Source organism: Parasteatoda tepidariorum, chromosome 10 (assembly GCF_982258835.1).
Source record: "Parasteatoda tepidariorum strain Cologne lab strain chromosome 10, Ptep-v5.0, whole genome shotgun sequence".
NCBI lineage: Eukaryota > Metazoa > Arthropoda > Arachnida > Araneae > Theridiidae > Parasteatoda > Parasteatoda tepidariorum.
The window spans coordinates 5,019,692-5,039,630 of NC_141764.1; the positions used below are offsets into that span (position 1 = coordinate 5,019,692).

At 29.7% G+C, this 19,939-nt stretch overlaps 1 protein-coding gene across 3 annotated transcripts in view; it reads right to left on the reverse strand.

The window, feature by feature from the left end:
• Positions 1 to 1,548: 1,548 nt before the first annotated feature.
• Positions 1,549 to 19,939, reverse strand: part of l(2)10685 (5-methylcytosine rRNA methyltransferase l(2)10685) — a 213,437-nt gene continuing 195,046 nt past the window's right edge. For all 3 annotated transcript variants that reach the window (XM_043051734.3, XM_071184172.2, XM_016072222.4), the window contains 4 exons: positions 18,260 to 18,391; positions 13,729 to 13,883; positions 10,201 to 10,325; positions 1,549 to 1,840 (listed from right to left, as the gene is read on the reverse strand). In XM_043051734.3, the coding sequence (XP_042907668.2) occupies positions 1,564 to 1,840; positions 10,201 to 10,325; positions 13,729 to 13,883; positions 18,260 to 18,391 (689 nt within the window). In that variant the 3' untranslated portion in view covers positions 1,549 to 1,563. The remainder of the gene's footprint in view (positions 1,841 to 10,200; positions 10,326 to 13,728; positions 13,884 to 18,259; positions 18,392 to 19,939) is intronic.

Sequence of the window (19,939 nt, forward strand, 5' to 3'; positions counted from 1 at the left end):
GTGAGAAAAATTATCAAAAAGGAGGACACGTGGAAAAATTACAGCAAAAATGGATGCTTCAAAAAACAAGATAAGATATTCAACAAAAAAATATTGAACAACAGATTTTAATAAATATAAAAATTGCAGCTTAAGGAATTTTTCTGAAATACTATAAAAGTAGTCTGACAATACTTTTATTTTATTCAATAAAATGTTTTTATTTCTACAAATTACTACATATAATCAGAGCGCATTAAAAATCATACTTGGAATGCAAAAACTAAAATATTTTTATATAAATTATGGTAAGACAGATACAAAATTTTGGCATCTATTTCGATTCGTTTACTTTCAAATAATTAAAAAATTAGTTAAATGATTTAGATTATTTACAAGACCTTTATAACAAATACATTTATTTATTATTATTTCTTTTAACTTTCAGATTTCAAAAAAATTGTACTTCTTGATTTTTTAAAATTTATATAGAAATATTGTACTTAAAATATTATTGTTAAAATAGTTCTTCAGCATTTTTTACAAGTTTGCAAAATCTTTTATGGTGCAGCGCTAGAAGGAATATTATTTACAAATGAAAATTTCACTGAAATGAATTTAGTGCAGTGAAAAATATTTTTTTTTTACCTAGGGGTGAAATGAATAGTTTCTGGGATAAAATTTTTAATATTTTCAGAGCTTTATTAAATAAAAAGAAAAGTTCATCTTATTTCAAATTGTAAAATGATGTAAAATAAGACACACATTTAGGTTGAATGAATATTTTTAATACTATCACCAAATTAATTTCTCCTTAATGACTGATGTTAATTTTAAATGTTGGTCTCTAAGAAATTAAAAGTTTATTTTTCAACCATTTAGGTTATTGAATTATATTAGTTTTTATTTTACGACGAAAAAAAGGATTTTATTTGTGTGAGAATATCATTTCCAATTTAAATGCTTCATTTAGAAATTTTATAACTTGATTGCATGAAATTACATACTTAATTTTCCATATAAATAATAAAATTTTAAAAAAAAAATGAAAGCATTTATTAACATTTTATAAATATTGCTACGTTAGCGATATTCTTGCTTCAAATAATGTCTTTCTTCCCTTTGAAAACCCATTTTGGGGATATTTCCGCAGGTGAATAAGAAGATCAGTCATTCTGTCATTCCAGAGTAAACCTGGGGGAAGGAACTTTTGGCTACCTGTTTTCCAACTTCGGGCGTTTGCGGTATTCTAGGCATGTTGCGATTTAGGTCCCTCGGTATTCAAAGAATTAAGATATCCTCGAAAATTGGGAAGAAACGATTGTGTCCACCATAATTTGACGGAGCAATGATGTCAATATACTGAATTCTTTTGTTAACCCTTTGCTTATGGTATACCACGTTGTACCATAACATGTGGTCCACATATTGTACTAGCCTTAAGCAAAAGGTTAAATAAATAAAATTTTGATCCTTAAAATGTACCAAAAAGAAATAAAATCACGAAGCACAAAGATAAAATCACAAAGAAAAAAGCACAAAATATGAGTAAATAAATAAACACTTAAAAAAATCTATAAATTTTTATTTAGTTCTAGTAATTTTTGCTATGTACATAGGACCGTAATTCAAAGGTAAAAATGGCACAACTAGCTGTCCATATCTACAAGTATCACTAAATTGGAACATTTTACGTAGAGGAAAGAAAGCTTCATTTAAATCATTAACAACAAAGTCTAGGGAAGTTTCCACTGATAGTTTGGATAAGGCCATGTGAACTACTCCATCATTCTGAATAGGTGAGAGGGAACATGTAGAATATATTAAAGAGCCATTGGGTTTTAGGGCTTGTAGTGCATGGCTAGAAAAAAAAAGTATGCATATATAACACTTATATATATGTAGAATATGTAAGATAATTATGTAAATATATGAATTGAATGTGGGAAATAATTATATTTTTTCAAACTAAATATTTACAAATTTGATACAAGAGTTTAGTGATACAAACAAATTTATTTACAAAGTTTGTAAAATGAATTTTTTTCTTCCAAATATTAAAAAAAAAAAAAAATTAGTTTTTCTTTATTTCAATCAGGCATTATTTTTTTTATATTTATGAATTAAAGTTTAGATGAACCGCATTGATATAACTTAATATTTGAAAACAATATTATAATTGAATTTCTTAGTGTTTCTAACAAAAATGTCTAATAATTATTATTATTACAAAATAATTATTGAATAAATGAAATCATAGCTATTTAAGCTCAACAACCTGACTCACCAGCTTCCATGCTTAGTATTGATGAAGCAATGGAGCTGTTAAAGGAAGATTTTTCTTCTAAAGATAACTAGGATAGATGGCCATTCTGGTTTCACTCATACTGTTAACTAATGGCTACAATCAAGGTTGGTCAAATTAACCTCCATCATAGCATTGCTGCCTCAAGCCTTATGGCTAAAAGGTTGAATGATGGAGAACTAGATATTGCTCTTATACAAGAGCCTTGGAGCCGCAAGGGTAGAATAATGGGTCTCAATGTTAAAGGTTTTAATATCTTTTATGATACCCGTTGCGACCTTCCCAGGACCTGCATTGTGGCTAGGTCTAATCTAAATGCCCTTAATCTTGTTAACTTTCTTAACAGGGATTTAGTTGCTGTAAAGCTAAAATTCTATGACAATAAGACAATCACTGATTTTGTCATAGCTTCAACCTATCTCCCATATGAGGAGAAGGATCCATTAGCTGACATTACTAGGGCCCTAATTGCCCACTGTAGTTCAAGCTGTAGATTCATCTTCGGCTGTGATGCAAATGCTCACCACACAGTGTGGGGTAGTAGTAATTGTAACCAGCGGGGGGATGTACTTATGGAACATACCTTACTTTTTAATTCATATGTCCTTAATAAAGGCAATGAACCTACCTTTGTTACTTGTAACAGAAGGGAAGTCATTGACCTTACTTTATGTAACTCTAGTTCAGTAGATTACGTTACTGATTGGAAGGTATCTGGGGCAGTTACTGCTTCAGATCACCAACTAATTATTTTTTCTATTAAAGGCCTCTCAGGTCTGAAGGTCGTAAGGAGGAACCCCAGAACAGCTGATTGGGGTTCCTTTAGAGCAGCTCTGGAGTGGAAGATTGGGAGCTTCTCTGGTAAGTACAAGAATGTTAATGATGTGGAGTGGACTGTTGACCAAGTGCAACAGATCGATTCGTATCATATTTCTTGTCAGGTTATGTCTACTAGCTCCCCAAGGCGAGTTCCTTGGTGGTCTTCTGAGCTTAGTAAATTACGTAAAAAATGTAGGAAGTTATTTAACAGAGCAAAGAAATCTGGAGAATGGAAGTCCTACAGAAACGCTCTAACTGCTTATAACAAGGCAATCAGAGCATCTAAACGTCGCTCATGGCAGACTTTCTGCGATGGCATTAACACTACTTCTGCCACTGCAAAGACTGCAAAATTTCTTACTAAAGACTTTAATTGCAGTTTAAATGCCATCCGTCTTACAAATGGAAGATACAGTGAATCAGGGGAAGAGGCTCTTGGAGAATTACTAGAAGCACACTTCCCTGGATCTCATCCTGTAGAGAATGAAAACCTACATATTAGTACCACAACTACTTGTAGTAGGAATGACTGGGAAGCTGCCAAAATGGTGGTCTCCTATGAGAAGGTTGTATGGGCCTTAAAGTCTTTTAAGCCCTACAAGTCACCAGGCATGGATGACATCATACCAATGATGCTTATCCAGGGGGTGAATACACTGGCCCCTATTCTATGTAGGATTTTTCGATCCTGTATAGCATTTGGGTATATACCTCTCTCTTGGAGGAATACCAGGGTGATTTTCATACCAAAACCAGGTAAGGAGAATTACTTTGAGGCTAAATCATTCAGACCAATCAGCCTCACTTCTTGTCTGTTGAAAGCGATCGAAAAGCTAATTGACAGACACTTCAGAGACACTGTGCTCATAGAAAGGCCACTGTCCTCCACACAGCATGCCTATCAACCAGGCAAGTCTACAGACACCGCTCTGTATGAGCTCTCCTACCTGCTTGAGAAATCTATCACAGATAAGGGGCTCTCACGGTATTCATTGATATTGAAGGTGCGTTTGATAAAGTCCCTGTTGAGACTATCATCGATGCACTTAGGAACAGAGGCATAAACTCAATAATTACCAGATGGATAGCAAATTTGCTATCCTCTAGGTATGTTTGTTCCTCTCTATTGGGTGCAAGCATGAAAGTGCATGCAACAGCAGGATGCCCCCAGAGAGGGGTTCTGTCCCCTATCCTATGGTGTATGGTAATGGACTCCTTGTTAGTTCAGTTAACTACTCTTGGCATTCCCTGTATCGGGTACGCTGATGACGGACACCTAAGACGCCTCAGAAGACACCTAAACATTATGGAAATAGAATCCAATTCTCTTTGTCGGGGATGTCATCTAGAAGAAGAGACATCACGACACATACTCTGTGATTGTGAGGTCTATTCTGCTCAAAGATTTGGGCATTTAGGACAGCATATCGTCAATGCCTGGGAACTGCAAGATGTTCCTGTAAGGTGCTTGCTGAATTTTATTTCAGCCATAGGGCTTTCATGCTAATCATGATTTTAGGGTTTGGGTACAATAGACCTCTGGTCGATGTGCCCTGCTCGTCAGAGCTGCCCAACCTCTAAGTCTAAGCTCAACAACCTCATGACAGGTAAAAAGAAAGCCAAGTTGTCAGTTAGATATCAAATGATGAGCAAACTAATTTAGAATAGAAAATATAAAAAGAATACAATTATTTTGAACTCATCTAGGGAGAACAAGTCTTTGTTCATTATTTATATATACAAACTACATATTTAATAAAGTTTAAAGTACTTAGAAAAAATATTTCAGTATTCAGAAGAAAAAAAACACACTCACAAAGCAAACTAAACATAGTTGAAATAGATTTGTTAAAAAGCAAATTATTTTGCATACAGCTAATGAAAAGATATAATTTACAAATTTTACATTCTCATTTACATAACTTCTTTCCTATTTAAAAAAACTTAAGAATATATATAGTATTTAATTATAAATAAAAATTACTTTCTACTTAAACTATTAATAAAAAAAATCAAGTAATTAAAGCAATGAAAATCCCGTTAACAACAAGATATGAACACACATATTGCTAAAAGAATCAATATGAATATTTTTTTGTCAAATAGGTGCAAACAATATTTTATTTTAAAATTCATTCACACTATTGTTCCAGATGCTGCACTCTTTCGTTCCTTTTTTGGATAAATAATTGCCACAAAACATCATCGAATTCTAAATCTTAAGCTGATTTCACTGATTTACATTCGTTTACAAACTTTGTTAGGCTTTTTTCCCCATTCAAATTGTACTACGATGTTATAAACACAGTAAAGCACCATTTACATATCTTTCAGGGGACTGGTGTAAATGGTGATATAATTGAAAAGATGTACAGCTGAATATTAAAAAATTAATAAAAATTGCTTGTAAAAAATAATTTTGATAATGTGATAGCATTGTTCACTTGGAATTTAATATTATTGATGCGGAAAATAATAAAGATTCACAATTTATAGGAATATCACTAAACGTTGAGATTAGAGATGTGTGAACATAAAAAGGAAGTTCTTTTATAGAAAAAATGGAAAGTGTGTTAAGTTATCAGTACTGATATTACTAAGATTATGCCATGTCCTTTTAGCACACACTCTAGTGATTTGAATGACCCTTCACTATTCAAATTCCTACTCAATTTATGATTTTCATTCAGCTGGAGCTGAGGGTCAAAGATTTCTTTAAAGAACCTCACTTGAAGTTTCTTGAATCCAAACTAAATATAAAACAGAGAACAACATGTAACCAATAATTTATATGTTTTGGTCGTATAAATGAACTATTTTAACATTGCGTAGATAAAGAATGAACAAGGACACATGGGTGTCACCCCAGAAACATTTCAGAACTAAACTTGTTTCTTGACCAATTAACACAGTATAGTGCTATTTTGAAGAATTTTTCAGAGATTTATAGCTCATTTTCTATGACAATGTTCCATATATAATAGCAAAAATAGATGATTTTTCTAAAGAAAAAAAAAGCCTATTTTTTTTTATTTATTTTTTACAGCTAAAAAAAACCTTGTATATATTTTACACCAATTGCTAAAATACACTACTAATCTTTTCCTGGAGCTAGGCATATTTCCACTTATTTTACACTTGATCATCATTAATGTTTTGCCATAGATTTATAAATTTGTTATTTCAAAAAATAATCCTAATTTAACTTTGCAAACTATCTAAAAATGTTGGGGAAAAAATACAAACTCAAGCGGATTTAGTTTCAACAATATTTTGTTTAGATAAGTCGATCAATCCCATTCTTTTATTGTGGTGCGACCTCATTGTTTGATCATTTTGCAATAAGTATAAAAAACATTGTTTTTATATATAGTAATAATTTTTTTATTTATTTTAACAAAAAATAATTATTACATTTTTAAATAATAAGTTATATTTGTAATTGAAAACTTAATTTGGAAAACAAATTGAAAATAAATATTCATTGAAAGACGGAAAATCAAAAAGACGGACTATAATAAAATGAACGACAATTGAGAAATGCTGCTTTACTGTACTACTATATATTATATAGGGAAAAATCGATGTTCGTCACCAGCAATAATATAGCAATGAATATAGCAAATGGCGATAAAAAATGATCGCCATTCTTTTGTTGAAAATGCACCTCATGTGCATCTTAGTATTATTACTTTGCAATAAATATTAGCTATATATAGGAATATTCTTCACTTTAGAAATGAACTTTGAAAAGTTTATTAGATTTTTATAAATGTCTTACATTATTAATATCGGCAGTTTTTTACTCATTTAAAACTTTCAATTTTTAAGAAAAGGGTCACTGTTAAAAATGTTTCAACTGTTCAAGGGTCAGCAGTAAAATTTCTTAACTTTGTAATATTATATATTCCATGATTAGATTTTATATTTTATTAAACACATGGTTAATGATCAAACCAAACAACATTAGTAATAATAAAAAGGTGAATGATACGAGGATTTCTTAAACAAAACTAAAGCAAATAATTAAGAAGCAAACAAAGTATATATTAGCTGCTGACATAAAAAGATCAAATCTAGGTGGACATTTGTTTTAAAAGTCTCACATTTATTTTCATTATTACAACATATTACTAAAATTGGAGAAAAAAAATAACAATAAATAAGCGAGAGTATTGAAACTTGACTATGGTTTACAGAGGTGTTAGGATGAAAGGGATTAAGATAATCGAGGAAATTTAATTTAATTTTGTGTTATAAAATTTAAAGTCTAAGTTAACTTCTAGTCTAAGTTTGAAGTCAAGTTAACTTTTCTGCAATATGCAAATTTTTTTATTAAATTTTCTAAGCAACTTAAGAAAAAAACTTTATTAGATAAACAAAAAATAAGAAAAAAACATTACCAAGCACTTAATAAATGTACTTACAGTGGTGGCCGAAAGTGCGGACACTTTTTGAAAGTTTCATGTTTTTCAACTTTGTGTGCTTGTAGAATATATTAATTTTCACTTAAATACAAACGTTTATATATCAAATTGAAGGTAATTTAATGTAGAATTTAATAATAAATACAGTATTACAATATCTGTATCACACAAAAAGTTATGCAATTAATAGTAAGATCTATCTTAGATTTGCATTTTTTTAAAGTGATACTTACACAATCAATACTTAGTAGGATAACCCTTAATTTTTAAGACAGCTTCACAGCGTCTTTTCATCAAGTGAACCAGTGCTTGGAGTTCATCTTTCGTAATCACATGGTGCCAAGAATCAATTATAGCTTCAATAAGTTGTCTTTTATTGGATGGACGTTTTTTTCGTACAAGAATTTTCAAACGTCGCCACAAATTCTTAATTGGATTGAGATCAGGGCTGTTTCCTGGCCATGGTAATATATCTATGCCTTTATTTTGAAACCATGCTTTGCACACTTTTGCTGTGTGGCATGGAGTTGAATCCTGCTGAAAAATAAATGGTGCGTTGTTGGAGAAGAGATCCCTGATGGAAGGTATCAATTTTGGTTTCAGGGCAGTTTCGATGTATTTTTTGGCATTCAGGATGCCATCAATCACTTGAATTCGGCCCACACCATCTGCAGATATACATGCCCAAATCATGACATTTGTTGGATTTTTAGTAGTTGCTTCAATGCAATCAGGATAAAGCGCTTCACCTACTCTACGTCTCACGTATTTTCTACCATCACTTCCAAAGAGCGATATTTTACTCTCATCACTCCAGATTACTTGCTTCCATTGATTTTCTGACCATTTAATGTGTTCTTTTGCCGACTTAACTCGTTTTTCGCGTTGCTTTTGATTTAAATATGGTTTTTTCCTTGGAATTCTAGCTTGTACTCCAAATCCTGATAAGCTTCTTCTTATTGTTCTTGAACTTACTGCAATACCAGCTGCATTCATTTCCCATCTAATGGCACCTGATGACATTTTTCTATTTTGAAGGCATAGCCATTTAATTTTTCTATCGGTAGTAGCACTTGTGCATTTTTTTTGGCCTGATTTGGCATCCTGAATGCCAAAAAATACATCGAAACTGTCCTGAAACCAAAATTGATACCTTCCATCAGGGATCTCTTCCCCAACAACGAACCATTTATTTTTCAGCAGGATTCAGCTCCATGCCACACAGCAAAAGTACGCAAAGCATGTTTCAAAATAAAGGCATAGATATATTACCATGGCCAGGAAACAGCCCTGATCTCAATCCAATTGAAAATTTGTGGCAACGTTTGAAAATTCTTGTACAAAAAAACTTCCATCCAATAAAAGACAACTTATTGAAGCTATAATTGATTCTTGGCACCATGTGATTACGAAAGATGAACTCCAAGCACTCGTTCACTCGATGAAAAGACGCTGTGAAGCTGTCTTAAAAATTAATGGTTATCCTACTAAGTATTGATTGTGTAAGTATCACTTTAAAAAAATGCAAATCTAAGATAGATCTTACTATTAATTGCATAACTTTTTTTGTGATACATATATTGTAATACTGTATTTATTATTAAATTCTACATTAAATTACCTTCAATTTGATATATAAACGTTTGTATTTAAGTGAAAATTAATATATTCTACAAGCACACAAAGTTGAAAAACATGAAACTTTCAAAAAGTGTCCACACTTTTGGCCACCACTGTAAATATTTAAGACTGTTAGAAGTAAAATCACAAAACAGTCATTCTGCAGACTCTTTTTCTTATAGTCAATTAGATAATTATAATATAAGTATATAATATATACGTTAATTGCTTCTACTTCAGAATTATTCTGTTAAAAGTATAAAATAATCTATATGCATTTATCTCAATTTTCTGAGTTTATAAAAGAAAAACATAGCTGAAAACATAGATAGAAAAAAATCCAGTAGATTTTACAAAATATAAATGTCATGATAATTGTTGCATAATGTACTAAATATTTTACACATAGGGAATTTTAGGAATTTTCATAGTCATCAAAAAAGAAAAACTGTAACATTTTCCAGTCATGATTGGCATTAAATATGCTTGAAATGTTTAGTACTATATTTACTCATAATTTTGATAATAATGGGCATTTAATTCGAAAAAAATAATTAAGATTTCTTAAGTAATTTAAAAAGGGTGTTCTGAATAAAAATAAACTAGCTTCATTATATATTAGTAATACTTATTTAAATATTTAAGCAAGCAATAATTTGTGCAAAGATTCTATTTCAATAGGAATTTTAGAAAAATGACTCAATTATTGGGAATTTTCTAAAATGTACAAAAAAACAAGAGAATTTTTATTAAAACAGTAGACCATGAGAAACTAGCAAAATCAAGCCAACTCTACTGGCATATAGAAAAACATGAACTTTAACCTGAAGAGTTAATATTCACGATCCCAAAAATTTCCATTAATTGAGGTTCCCCTTTTGAATATTCAATACATCATTGCATGCATATGAGTATATTCTGTTTGTTAGTTGCATTTAATGCACAGTATTTAAAAATTGTACACAGTATTTAAAAGTTGCACATACACAGTAGCACAGTATTTAAAAATTTTATTCAGCGAATATAAATAAAAGAGTGTGAGCTTCTTACTAGAGCATTGAAGTTTGAGTTTTTGGCACCTGCATTCTCTCAGTGTATCTTTTTTGATGAAACATATTGTTAGTGTCCTTATTCACAGAAAGCCTATCATTTGTGCATGGGACATCAAGTAATATCTAAAAATAAGTCATCAAACAATCTTTTTAACAAGTTCAAATGGTGAAATATAATGATAAACTTATGTAAAAATAAAATTAATTTCAATTATCGACGTTGACAAAAAATACAAAATAAAAGTGAATTCAACAAAGGAAAACTACCATATATAACCCCTTCCGGTAAAATGACGAGTATAGCTTGTCGTGTGATTAAAGTTACATTTGAATATGATAATAAATCTAGTTTAAAATTTCCAGTATATTAAATCTGGTAGCATTTAATTTTTTTTTTCAAATATCAATTAACTGCATTTTTCATGCACAATTTTCTGTTTTTAAATTCAATCTCCTGATTGAATTTAAAAACAGGTGTAATGGTAATGGTAACAGGTGTAATGGTAAACAGGTGTAATGTATTTGGTGTAATGGTAAATTAGAATAGTGAATAACAACTAAAAATGAAATTAAATAATATTTATGGCAGGTATCTTGAGTGAGAAGAAGAAATAAAAATTCTACAATTTCAAGATAATAGGATATAAAAATAAATTTGAATATTTTTCTTATTATATAAGCAGACACAGTAACTTAATATTTAGACTTTATCTCTGCTGAAATTAAATAATACAGAAAACAACACAAATATAAGTAAAAGGGTAGACAGTATTTGTGGTGCACTATAAACAAGCTACTTGAAGTAAACTCTAGAAATGCCTGTTTCCGCATAGTAGACAAGAATGCTATGCTTCAGCAAAATACAGTTAATGCTTGATGTAAAGATGGATGTTATAACGTGATTTTGCAATATCTTGAGAGCAAAAAAATATTGTAAATATTCACTCATGGACAAAGACTTTTTTTTAATAAAACGCTTTATTTAATTAAACCTATGTAAATAACCAAATATGTATTGATAACAAAATTTTTTTTTGTGTGTGTTTGTTCTGTACAGTGCAATAAACATCTTTTTATTACAAATGTAAATTCAAGTACATATACTGCAAAAGAACAATACGAAATAATACATATTAGATGAAAAAATATAGGCAGACATTTTTGATAAATAACATAGGTGAAGATAACTGCAAACACCATATGTTTTAGTTAAGAGGAGTAACAATTTACAAAGAGTAAATAAAGACTTCAAACAAGAGAAGTATTACTGATACATTTATTGTACCATTTGACAAGAATTACAAAGCCTCCTTTCAACTTGGAATGCAATGTGGAACTCCATGCTAATTTCCATGTTACAGTGCAATAGACACCTTTTGGTTTATCAATGTAAAGTAAATCTTTTTGTCCATAGATCAAGACAACCTGGAGGTTGTGTTTTGTCATTTAAAGAGAATTTAAGATTTTTTTCAATTTAATGTGAAGTAAGATAAATGATTCGAATAATTTCTTTGAAACTTTTAATTAATCAAATTACTTAATTTTGTCAGCAATACTGGACTCAAGTAAGACCGACCATTAAAATAACATTGAGTATATAGGATAGTAAATACGATTTTGTGTATTTGTCATTATAATGTAAGATACCTGAAATGGTGGTTCTACTAGAGAACATTAACTATATCATGAATTCTTTTCACAAGAATTAAACTGGCGTTGGAAGCAGAAAATTACCACAATATGCACTGCCATAAAAACGGTATAAGACAAAAGCTACATTTTGAAATGTCCTGATAAAAACTATAAAAAAATAAAGATATTTGGATCTATGCAAATTGCTCGATTCTTTCCACATAAAAAGCTTGATTTGTTTCTGAAAAACAGCAACTTTAGAAACGTTCAATTGTGATGAAAATTAGCATCTTTTTCTAACAATATGTCCTTGGATTTAGCTGATCTATGCACTTAAACAAGGATTATTTAAGGAGAAAATAAAATACTTTCAAAATCGCTGTAATTGTGAAAAAAGCTGTATTCAATTTTTTCCCATTTAGCACAGTTTCAGGGATGATTGTGTGCCCTACTCAAAAATCCTGAAAATTTCTTGAGTTAAATCATTAATGACACATTTTAGAAAAATTAATGTCTCTATAAATTGAAATCATTGATATTTTCAAAACATGAAATTCTAAATAAATTATATGCAGTATAATTTAAATGGATATTTATGTATAAGTTTACTTTTATCTCTAATCACATTTATTATTCTACCAGAGAAAATATTTACAAATGAAAGAGATGCCAAGTACAAATTCTAGTTTGAATGTTTTTGAATAAAATATACCAGAATTTTTATACATAAATGTGATCAATGATTTCTGGAAACTTCCGGATCGCGATTAGCGAAACATCCATTTAGCAAACCACAAACACAAACATCCATTAGCAAAACACAAATTTTGTATGAATGCTTTTTGGAAATAAAATTTTCTCTTTCTTCACATTTTTACCCTTCAATTGAGGATTTAGCAATTTTGAATGCACCTGACCTTCTCAATTAATCGAAAATTAAAATGTACTAAAAAAAAAACATTTATTATTTTCTTCTTCACAGAGATATTAAATAAGAAGGATCATTAGAATTCATACTAAATATTTACTAATTCTAATGATGAATAAATACGAATTCTAATGATGTTTGCATTCAATTCAAGCATAAAAAGGAAAATAATAATTTTTTATCTTTTTGGAAATGAAAACTTTCATTTTGGATAAAATGTCGAAAGGCAAATGTATCAAATGTATTAATTTTCGAGTTAAGAGACTAAGTTTTTAAAATCAAAAAATATTTAAATTTTCAGAAAAATTATTGTCAACTAAGGTCTTGTATAATCTTGATAAACAATTTTTATAATCTCGAGAGAAAAAAGAAGAGTGAAGTAATCAACTAAATCATTTTTTGTCAAGCATTAAATCATAACTTATAAATTGACACACACTATTAAAATAATTCATATTACTTTGTTAATTAATCATAATAAATCATTGTTACTTATTTTATTTTACCTTGACAAAAGCATCAGCATCTCCAGTCGCACATATTAATGTTGGAAGTTTTCTTTTTTAAGTCATTAATAATTATCAAATTATTATTTAGCTATGAATTAAATAAGAAGTTGACAATAAAAATTTATTAGAAATTCTATTAGTTTTTGCACTCCAGATGCAAACATGAAAATAATAATTGTTTTGCTTATTTCGAAGTGAAATTTTTAATTTTTGGCAAATGCATACTTATTAATGCTTAAATTATCGAGGTGAATTTTAAAGATAAAAAGAAGATATTTTAAAGAAACTTGCTCTGTAAAAAAAAAAAAAAAAAAAGTGGCGTCAATTGACTGCTAAAATGTCACATATTACTTATAATTTAATAACTGCTAAATATAAAATACTTTATTTATAATACTTTATTAATAATTATTCATAATATTGCTTTAACTCCTATTAGCTAATTTTTTACAGTTACCTTGTCAAAAGCATCAAAGCATCTCCAGTCACAAACGTCAAGATTTGAAACTAAGATTTTTTTGCTCCACTCTGATGTCCCAGGAAGATAAGAATTCAAAACTGTTTTCAACTTATTCACCCGAGAGAGGCTAGCATCATTGCAAACAAGCTGACCTATAACAATGTAATCAATATTAAACTGAAAGTTGCTATTATTATCACACAACAATTGAAAGTAAAAATTTCTTCATTAATTAGTTAAACCAAACAGTAATAAAACTTTAAAAATGATCACAAATTTTGCAAAAAAATAACTTTGAGGCCTACTAAACTATGAAAATATACAAGTAAATATAATGACAAATAGGCATATATATATATATATATATATATATATATATATATATATATATATATATATATATATATATATATATATATATATATATATATATATATATATATATATATATATATATACACTATGCTGTTCAAATTAATTGGGACAAATGAAAAAAAAAGTGATTTATTGAAACTTTAGCTTTTAATCATTACATACTTTAAGTTACATTGATACATGTCTGTATTAATATGAAGTATGTCCTCCTTTAGCAGATACGACTTCAAGAACACGTTTTGGCATTGATTCAACTAGTGTAGCGCACATGTTCTTGACTTCATCGTCATGGAACCATACTTGAATAGCACTTTTTATCATTTGTTCTGCTGTCGTGCAATTCATCTTGGCTAAGCGATTCTTTAGAATATGCCTCAGGTTCTCAATGGGATTTAGGCCTGGTGAATTACCAGGCCAATCAAGCACTTTTATTTTGTTTTCTCGCATAAAATTCTGAACCTGTTTGGAATTGTGACAAGGGGCCAAATCATGTTGAAATGTTCCGTCAAATGTTTCCATGAATGGAACAATCCTACTATTTAATATATCGATGTATTTGGCTGAATTCATCATGCCTTTTAGAGGGACTAAGCTTCCAGTACTATTTGTTGTGAAGAAACCCCAAAACATTTGTTTAGAAGGGTGTTTTACAGTCTGTTGGATATGATCTGGTCTCAGACTTTCGCCTTCACTTCATCTAACTACACTTGATTTGTATCCCTGCACAAATAAATGTGTTTCATCACTGAAAACAACTTTCTTCCAGTCATTTACAGTGCATTTTTGGTATTTTCTGCCCATGCTAAACGTTTTTTCATCATTTTCTGAGTTAGAAATTGTTTTTTCCTTGGTCTTCTTGCCTAACGTCCAATTTCTAGAAGCCTATTTCGTACAGTTGAAGCATTCAGATCAACACCACAATCCAATAAATCCCTTCGGAGGTCTGTGCTCGTCTTTCAGGGATTAATTTTACTATTTCTTACTAGACTTTTATCAGTTCTTGGAGTAGTTTTCTGTTTGCGTCCACATATCCCTTTTCTTTTTGGAGAGGATGTTGGAGGAATGTTCTAAGAATTCTGGAAACACTAGATTTCCATACACCAACTGCTGTAGCGATGTCACTTACAGCCATAGAAGTGTGTTCATTAAGAGCGATAATTTTGGAGCTCTTCCACGGACTAATATCCATCTCTTATAAGCACATAACTTGTGTTAGACTAAACTCAAAATTATAACCACCAGTTTCCACACTAAAATGCTCACAACTGAACTACAAATACTAAAAAACCAGTCAGATGAGTAAATTATAGTGAAGGTCAATCCGTCACCGCAGCTCAAGGCAGATATAACTGGTTTGAACTGGTTCGGGACATCACTGGCAATCCCATACCAACTCGAATGAGAAAATCTTGCTTGTCCCAATTAATTCGAACACTATAATATACATATACATATATATATATATATATATATATATATATATTTAAACTTACCAGTTATAAACTTTGAATTCTCAAGTATAATATTATTACCTTTGGGCACATTTGTGCAAATTGGTCTAAGGGCCAGATTTGTGTAAATCCAAGTTGACTAAAATAACAAATCAAACGAGCTTCTGTACTTCAGTAAGAACGCACCATAAAATGATCCCATCATCCTCCATTTATGCATCTATTTCCATATTTTGTAATCTGTCAAGCATGTTATGAAAATATTTTAAATCATTGTTAAAAGATGCCGGTTAGAGCAAAAACCTATAAATATGCTACTCTCTTTATATGCTACATTTTGTATTTTCTAGAATTTCATTTCCAGTTTTTTACTTGATAAGTTTTTTTTTGCCTTTTTTGTTTAATTAATTCTATTTTCGTTTCAATTTTTTTGGTGCTCCTCACACTATTGTATTGATATATTTCTCTTTGGCTATATCAATACAATATTAGAAAGCATTCTTTATTGCAGATATAATTGTGAATCGTGTGAGCAGATGGCAAGATTATATCTGTTCCTAATCTTCTTTTCCTGGCTCTTTTTATATTTTTAAAATATTAAATATTTTTTTTTTAAATATACATTATTTCAATAATTTTTCTTCTTCTCTTTGAAAAAATTTTAATATTTTTTCCATGTTTTCTCTATATTTTTAACTTTATCTATAAAAATATATATTCCATTTCCTCCCCTGGTAATAATACATTGGTATATATACACACATTTATACAGTAATAATATTATTAATTATAATAATGAATTAATTATAATATGAAAGCTCAAAAACAAGTGATTAAAGTTAATAAAGTTTTTTTTTTACACTAATTCTCCTTGCTGTACGTTCACATGGAGAGAACCAGGTACCCTCCAATGTCCGTGAAATCGAGCATTATGGCGGTTTAATTTGCCACAGGAAAGGATTATTTCAAGTATGAAATCAAACTGTAATAGGGGACCAATTAACTCATTCTCTGGTTTATTCTGCTGCTTCATACCTTCCAACTCCAACGAGTGTTTAATACAATTGTTGACTGTTTTGTATCAATGTATGTACAGATCAATTTTCATTAAAGCCCAGTAGTCCTAGAGATAAGTCAAATTCTCTTAATTTCTTACACCAGTGTAAAGTTTTTCTTAGCTTAAACATACCTTTGCCTGAACTTTAATAGTCGACTATTTTAAGTCTTTAAAAGAAAATCCTATTTAACTTGTAATAAAGCTTGCTTTATGCAGGCTAAATAGGACAATTTTTAAAAATCCTCCTATGTTATATATAAAAAGCAATAATTAAGTTTTGAAACTAAGTTTCACATTTAAATAACATTCAAATTAATTTTCTACTGCTTTTCATTCTTCAAGTTATATATACATTTGTTGGTTTAATTTCTTTGAAACTTGAGATAAAATTAACCTTCTAATTATAAAACATAACAGAAAGTTAATTAAATATCCTTTAACTCTTTGCAATTTATAATACAGCAATTATAATATTGTTTAAATTCAGTGAAATTAGGAGAAAAAACTCTCAACCCATGTAAAGTAGAAGATAATACTACAATTATAATAATTAACATTAATTAAAAAATTTTTGTAATTATATCAAATTTAAATAAAATATTTGTGATTATTATAAATGCCCCGAGTCCTAAAACTTCGCTGGGTCAAAGTACCCAGCAAAAATTTAAATCTTGTATCCAATTGGTTTTGGATACAATTTTTGGAGTGGGGTGGTTGTGGTAAACCCAGCGAGAGACATCCGGTAAAACTAGCCAGGTCCGGATACTCGATTCTGGTTAATAACATTATATAACTGAGACTAGGTACCTAATTTCGTTTTCGGGGTGGGGGAAATAACTGGATAGTAAAAATCTGGCTAAGTAGGCTGGTTAGAGGAAGTTTCTGGATGATCATTATATCCATTAGTAATTATGATAAATTTAAATTGCAATTTTTTGCAATTATAGCAGGGTTGGCTTTTTGCTGGCAGAAACTGTTTTTTGCCATGCCAGTGGCAGAAACTGGTTTTAACCGGTAAAAACCGGCAGAAACTAAAAAAACACCTACATTAGTTCCAGTAATTGCTTAATGACATTTTGTTTAAGTAAACTGAAAAATGTAACTCCATGCAACAATAACAAACTTTTTAATTCATTGTTTGTAAATATATATTATTTTGTTTATATTAAATATAAAGAGTGCAGTATATCAAATTGAGAAAAGAAATTGTTTAGGTTCAGAAACTGCATCAAAACTTGTCTTTTGTTATAGATTACTGCAAAGTGCAAACAATGTAATATTTGATCTTGAATGGTGATAATTTTATAAAAAAAATTGTACTTTGTTTAACATTTATTTGTTTTTTTTTCTATGAATTATCCATTGTATGTCAATCTCAGTATTTTTTTTATGCCCTTTTCTGAATTTCTGCCAGTTTCTGACACAAATGTGGCAGAAAAGGGTTTCTGCCATGCCAGTTTTAACGGGTTTCTAAAAGTGGTTTTAACCACCTCGGCAGAAACTTGTCAATCTTGAATTATAGTGAACTTTATTTTATTATTTATAACTTTTTCTGATAAATGTCAATTGCAATATTTATTTGAATTGGAAAGACAACAAACTGTAATTTGTTCTTAGCGAGTTAAAAGGATAATAAATTAAATACCAAATCTGAGTCCAAATAAAATAGCAAGTGATTTTCCACCAGGAGAAGCACACAAATCTCCAACATCTTCATTCTTTTGAACATCCAATGCAAGAACAGGTAATATAGATGCTCCATCCATTAAATAATAATCTAATAGAAAATAAATATTTCATTGAGAAATGTTGATCACTAAAATTAAGATTTTTAAAACATTGTTGAGAGTTATTAATGTTAAACAGATTACGCACAACTGTTATTTATTTTCCAAAAGTCAGCCTTGACATGTTAACACTTTGCGTAAGCAAACATTAGTGTTAGCTGATATATACAGAGATGTAGTAGATACTTTTAATCATTCTTAACCGAATTTTAATTAAATTAAACCTATCATTTAATTTTTATTACATTTTATAAAAAGCAAACATAAGATATTTAATTCTTTTCTTAACAATCAATGTAATGAATAACTTTTTATTTCAATACTAATGTAAAACTCATTAATTCAGGGTCGTGACGAAATCGAAAACAAGATCTATTTATAACTCTATTTACAACTTTATCACTATCATCTATTTACAACTGTTATCACAAAAGTGTTTCAGTTATATGGTTAGACTAATTCTCACAGTCTTTTTGGTGATTCGTTTTCGCCAAATTATTTTTCAAATTTAATATTGATTGGGAGGGGTTGGCTTTGTTTTTGGCTATTTTATGTGTCGATAAATCGACAACCATGGATCTCTTCCCATGCTCCTAACTGTCTGTTGAGAACATTTCAATCACTTATTAATTTGGCTTTTGATCAGGCCGGTCATGTCAGATTTATCTTACTGATATTATACAAAATTTATTATTTCACTTAAAAAGTTTTTGTATAAAATATTGTTTAATTTTGTATCTCGAGCTCTGCAATTGTTACTCAGGGTTGCCACTCACATCTAGAAATAAAATTCCCCGTACATATTATACACAATATATTAAGTAGAAACACACCATCACTGCGCTATATTGTACTAACTATACTAACTTTAATTACTGGAGAAACTTAGAGAAAAAAGGTACAGCTATATATATTTAAAACAAATAATGTTAGAGTAAATTAAATAGTATAGTATAGCTGAAATATCATCCTTAAATATGCCATAGATTGCATTTTGAGTAATCACCATTTTTTAAAAGACGAAAATAAGAAACAAAATCCCCTGTATTTTCACAGTTTGCAAAGAAAAAATCACAATTCCTGGTATTTTAGGTTATTTTTTAATTCCCTGTATTTTCCAGGTTTTTCCTGTGGAATGGCAGCTCTGTTTATTTTCCAATGGTCTGTCCTCATTGATATTATTATGCAAAATTTATTATTTCACTTAAAAAGTCTTTTTCATAAAATATTCTTTAATTTTGCATCTTGAGCTCTGAAACTGTTACCGAATAAAAATTTTATTATGGTCATGATCCTGATTTCATCATAATCTTCAACTATACCATACAATTACAACCATACCAAATTTCGTCATCACAGTCAACATCCTCCTTGAGGAAGATGGACTACACTGCAATGAATCTTCAACTATACCATACAATTACAACCATACCAAATTTCTTCATCACAGTCACCATCCTCCTTGAGGAAGATGGACTACACTGCAATGAATCTTCAACTATACCATACAATTACAACCATACCAAATTTCTTCATCA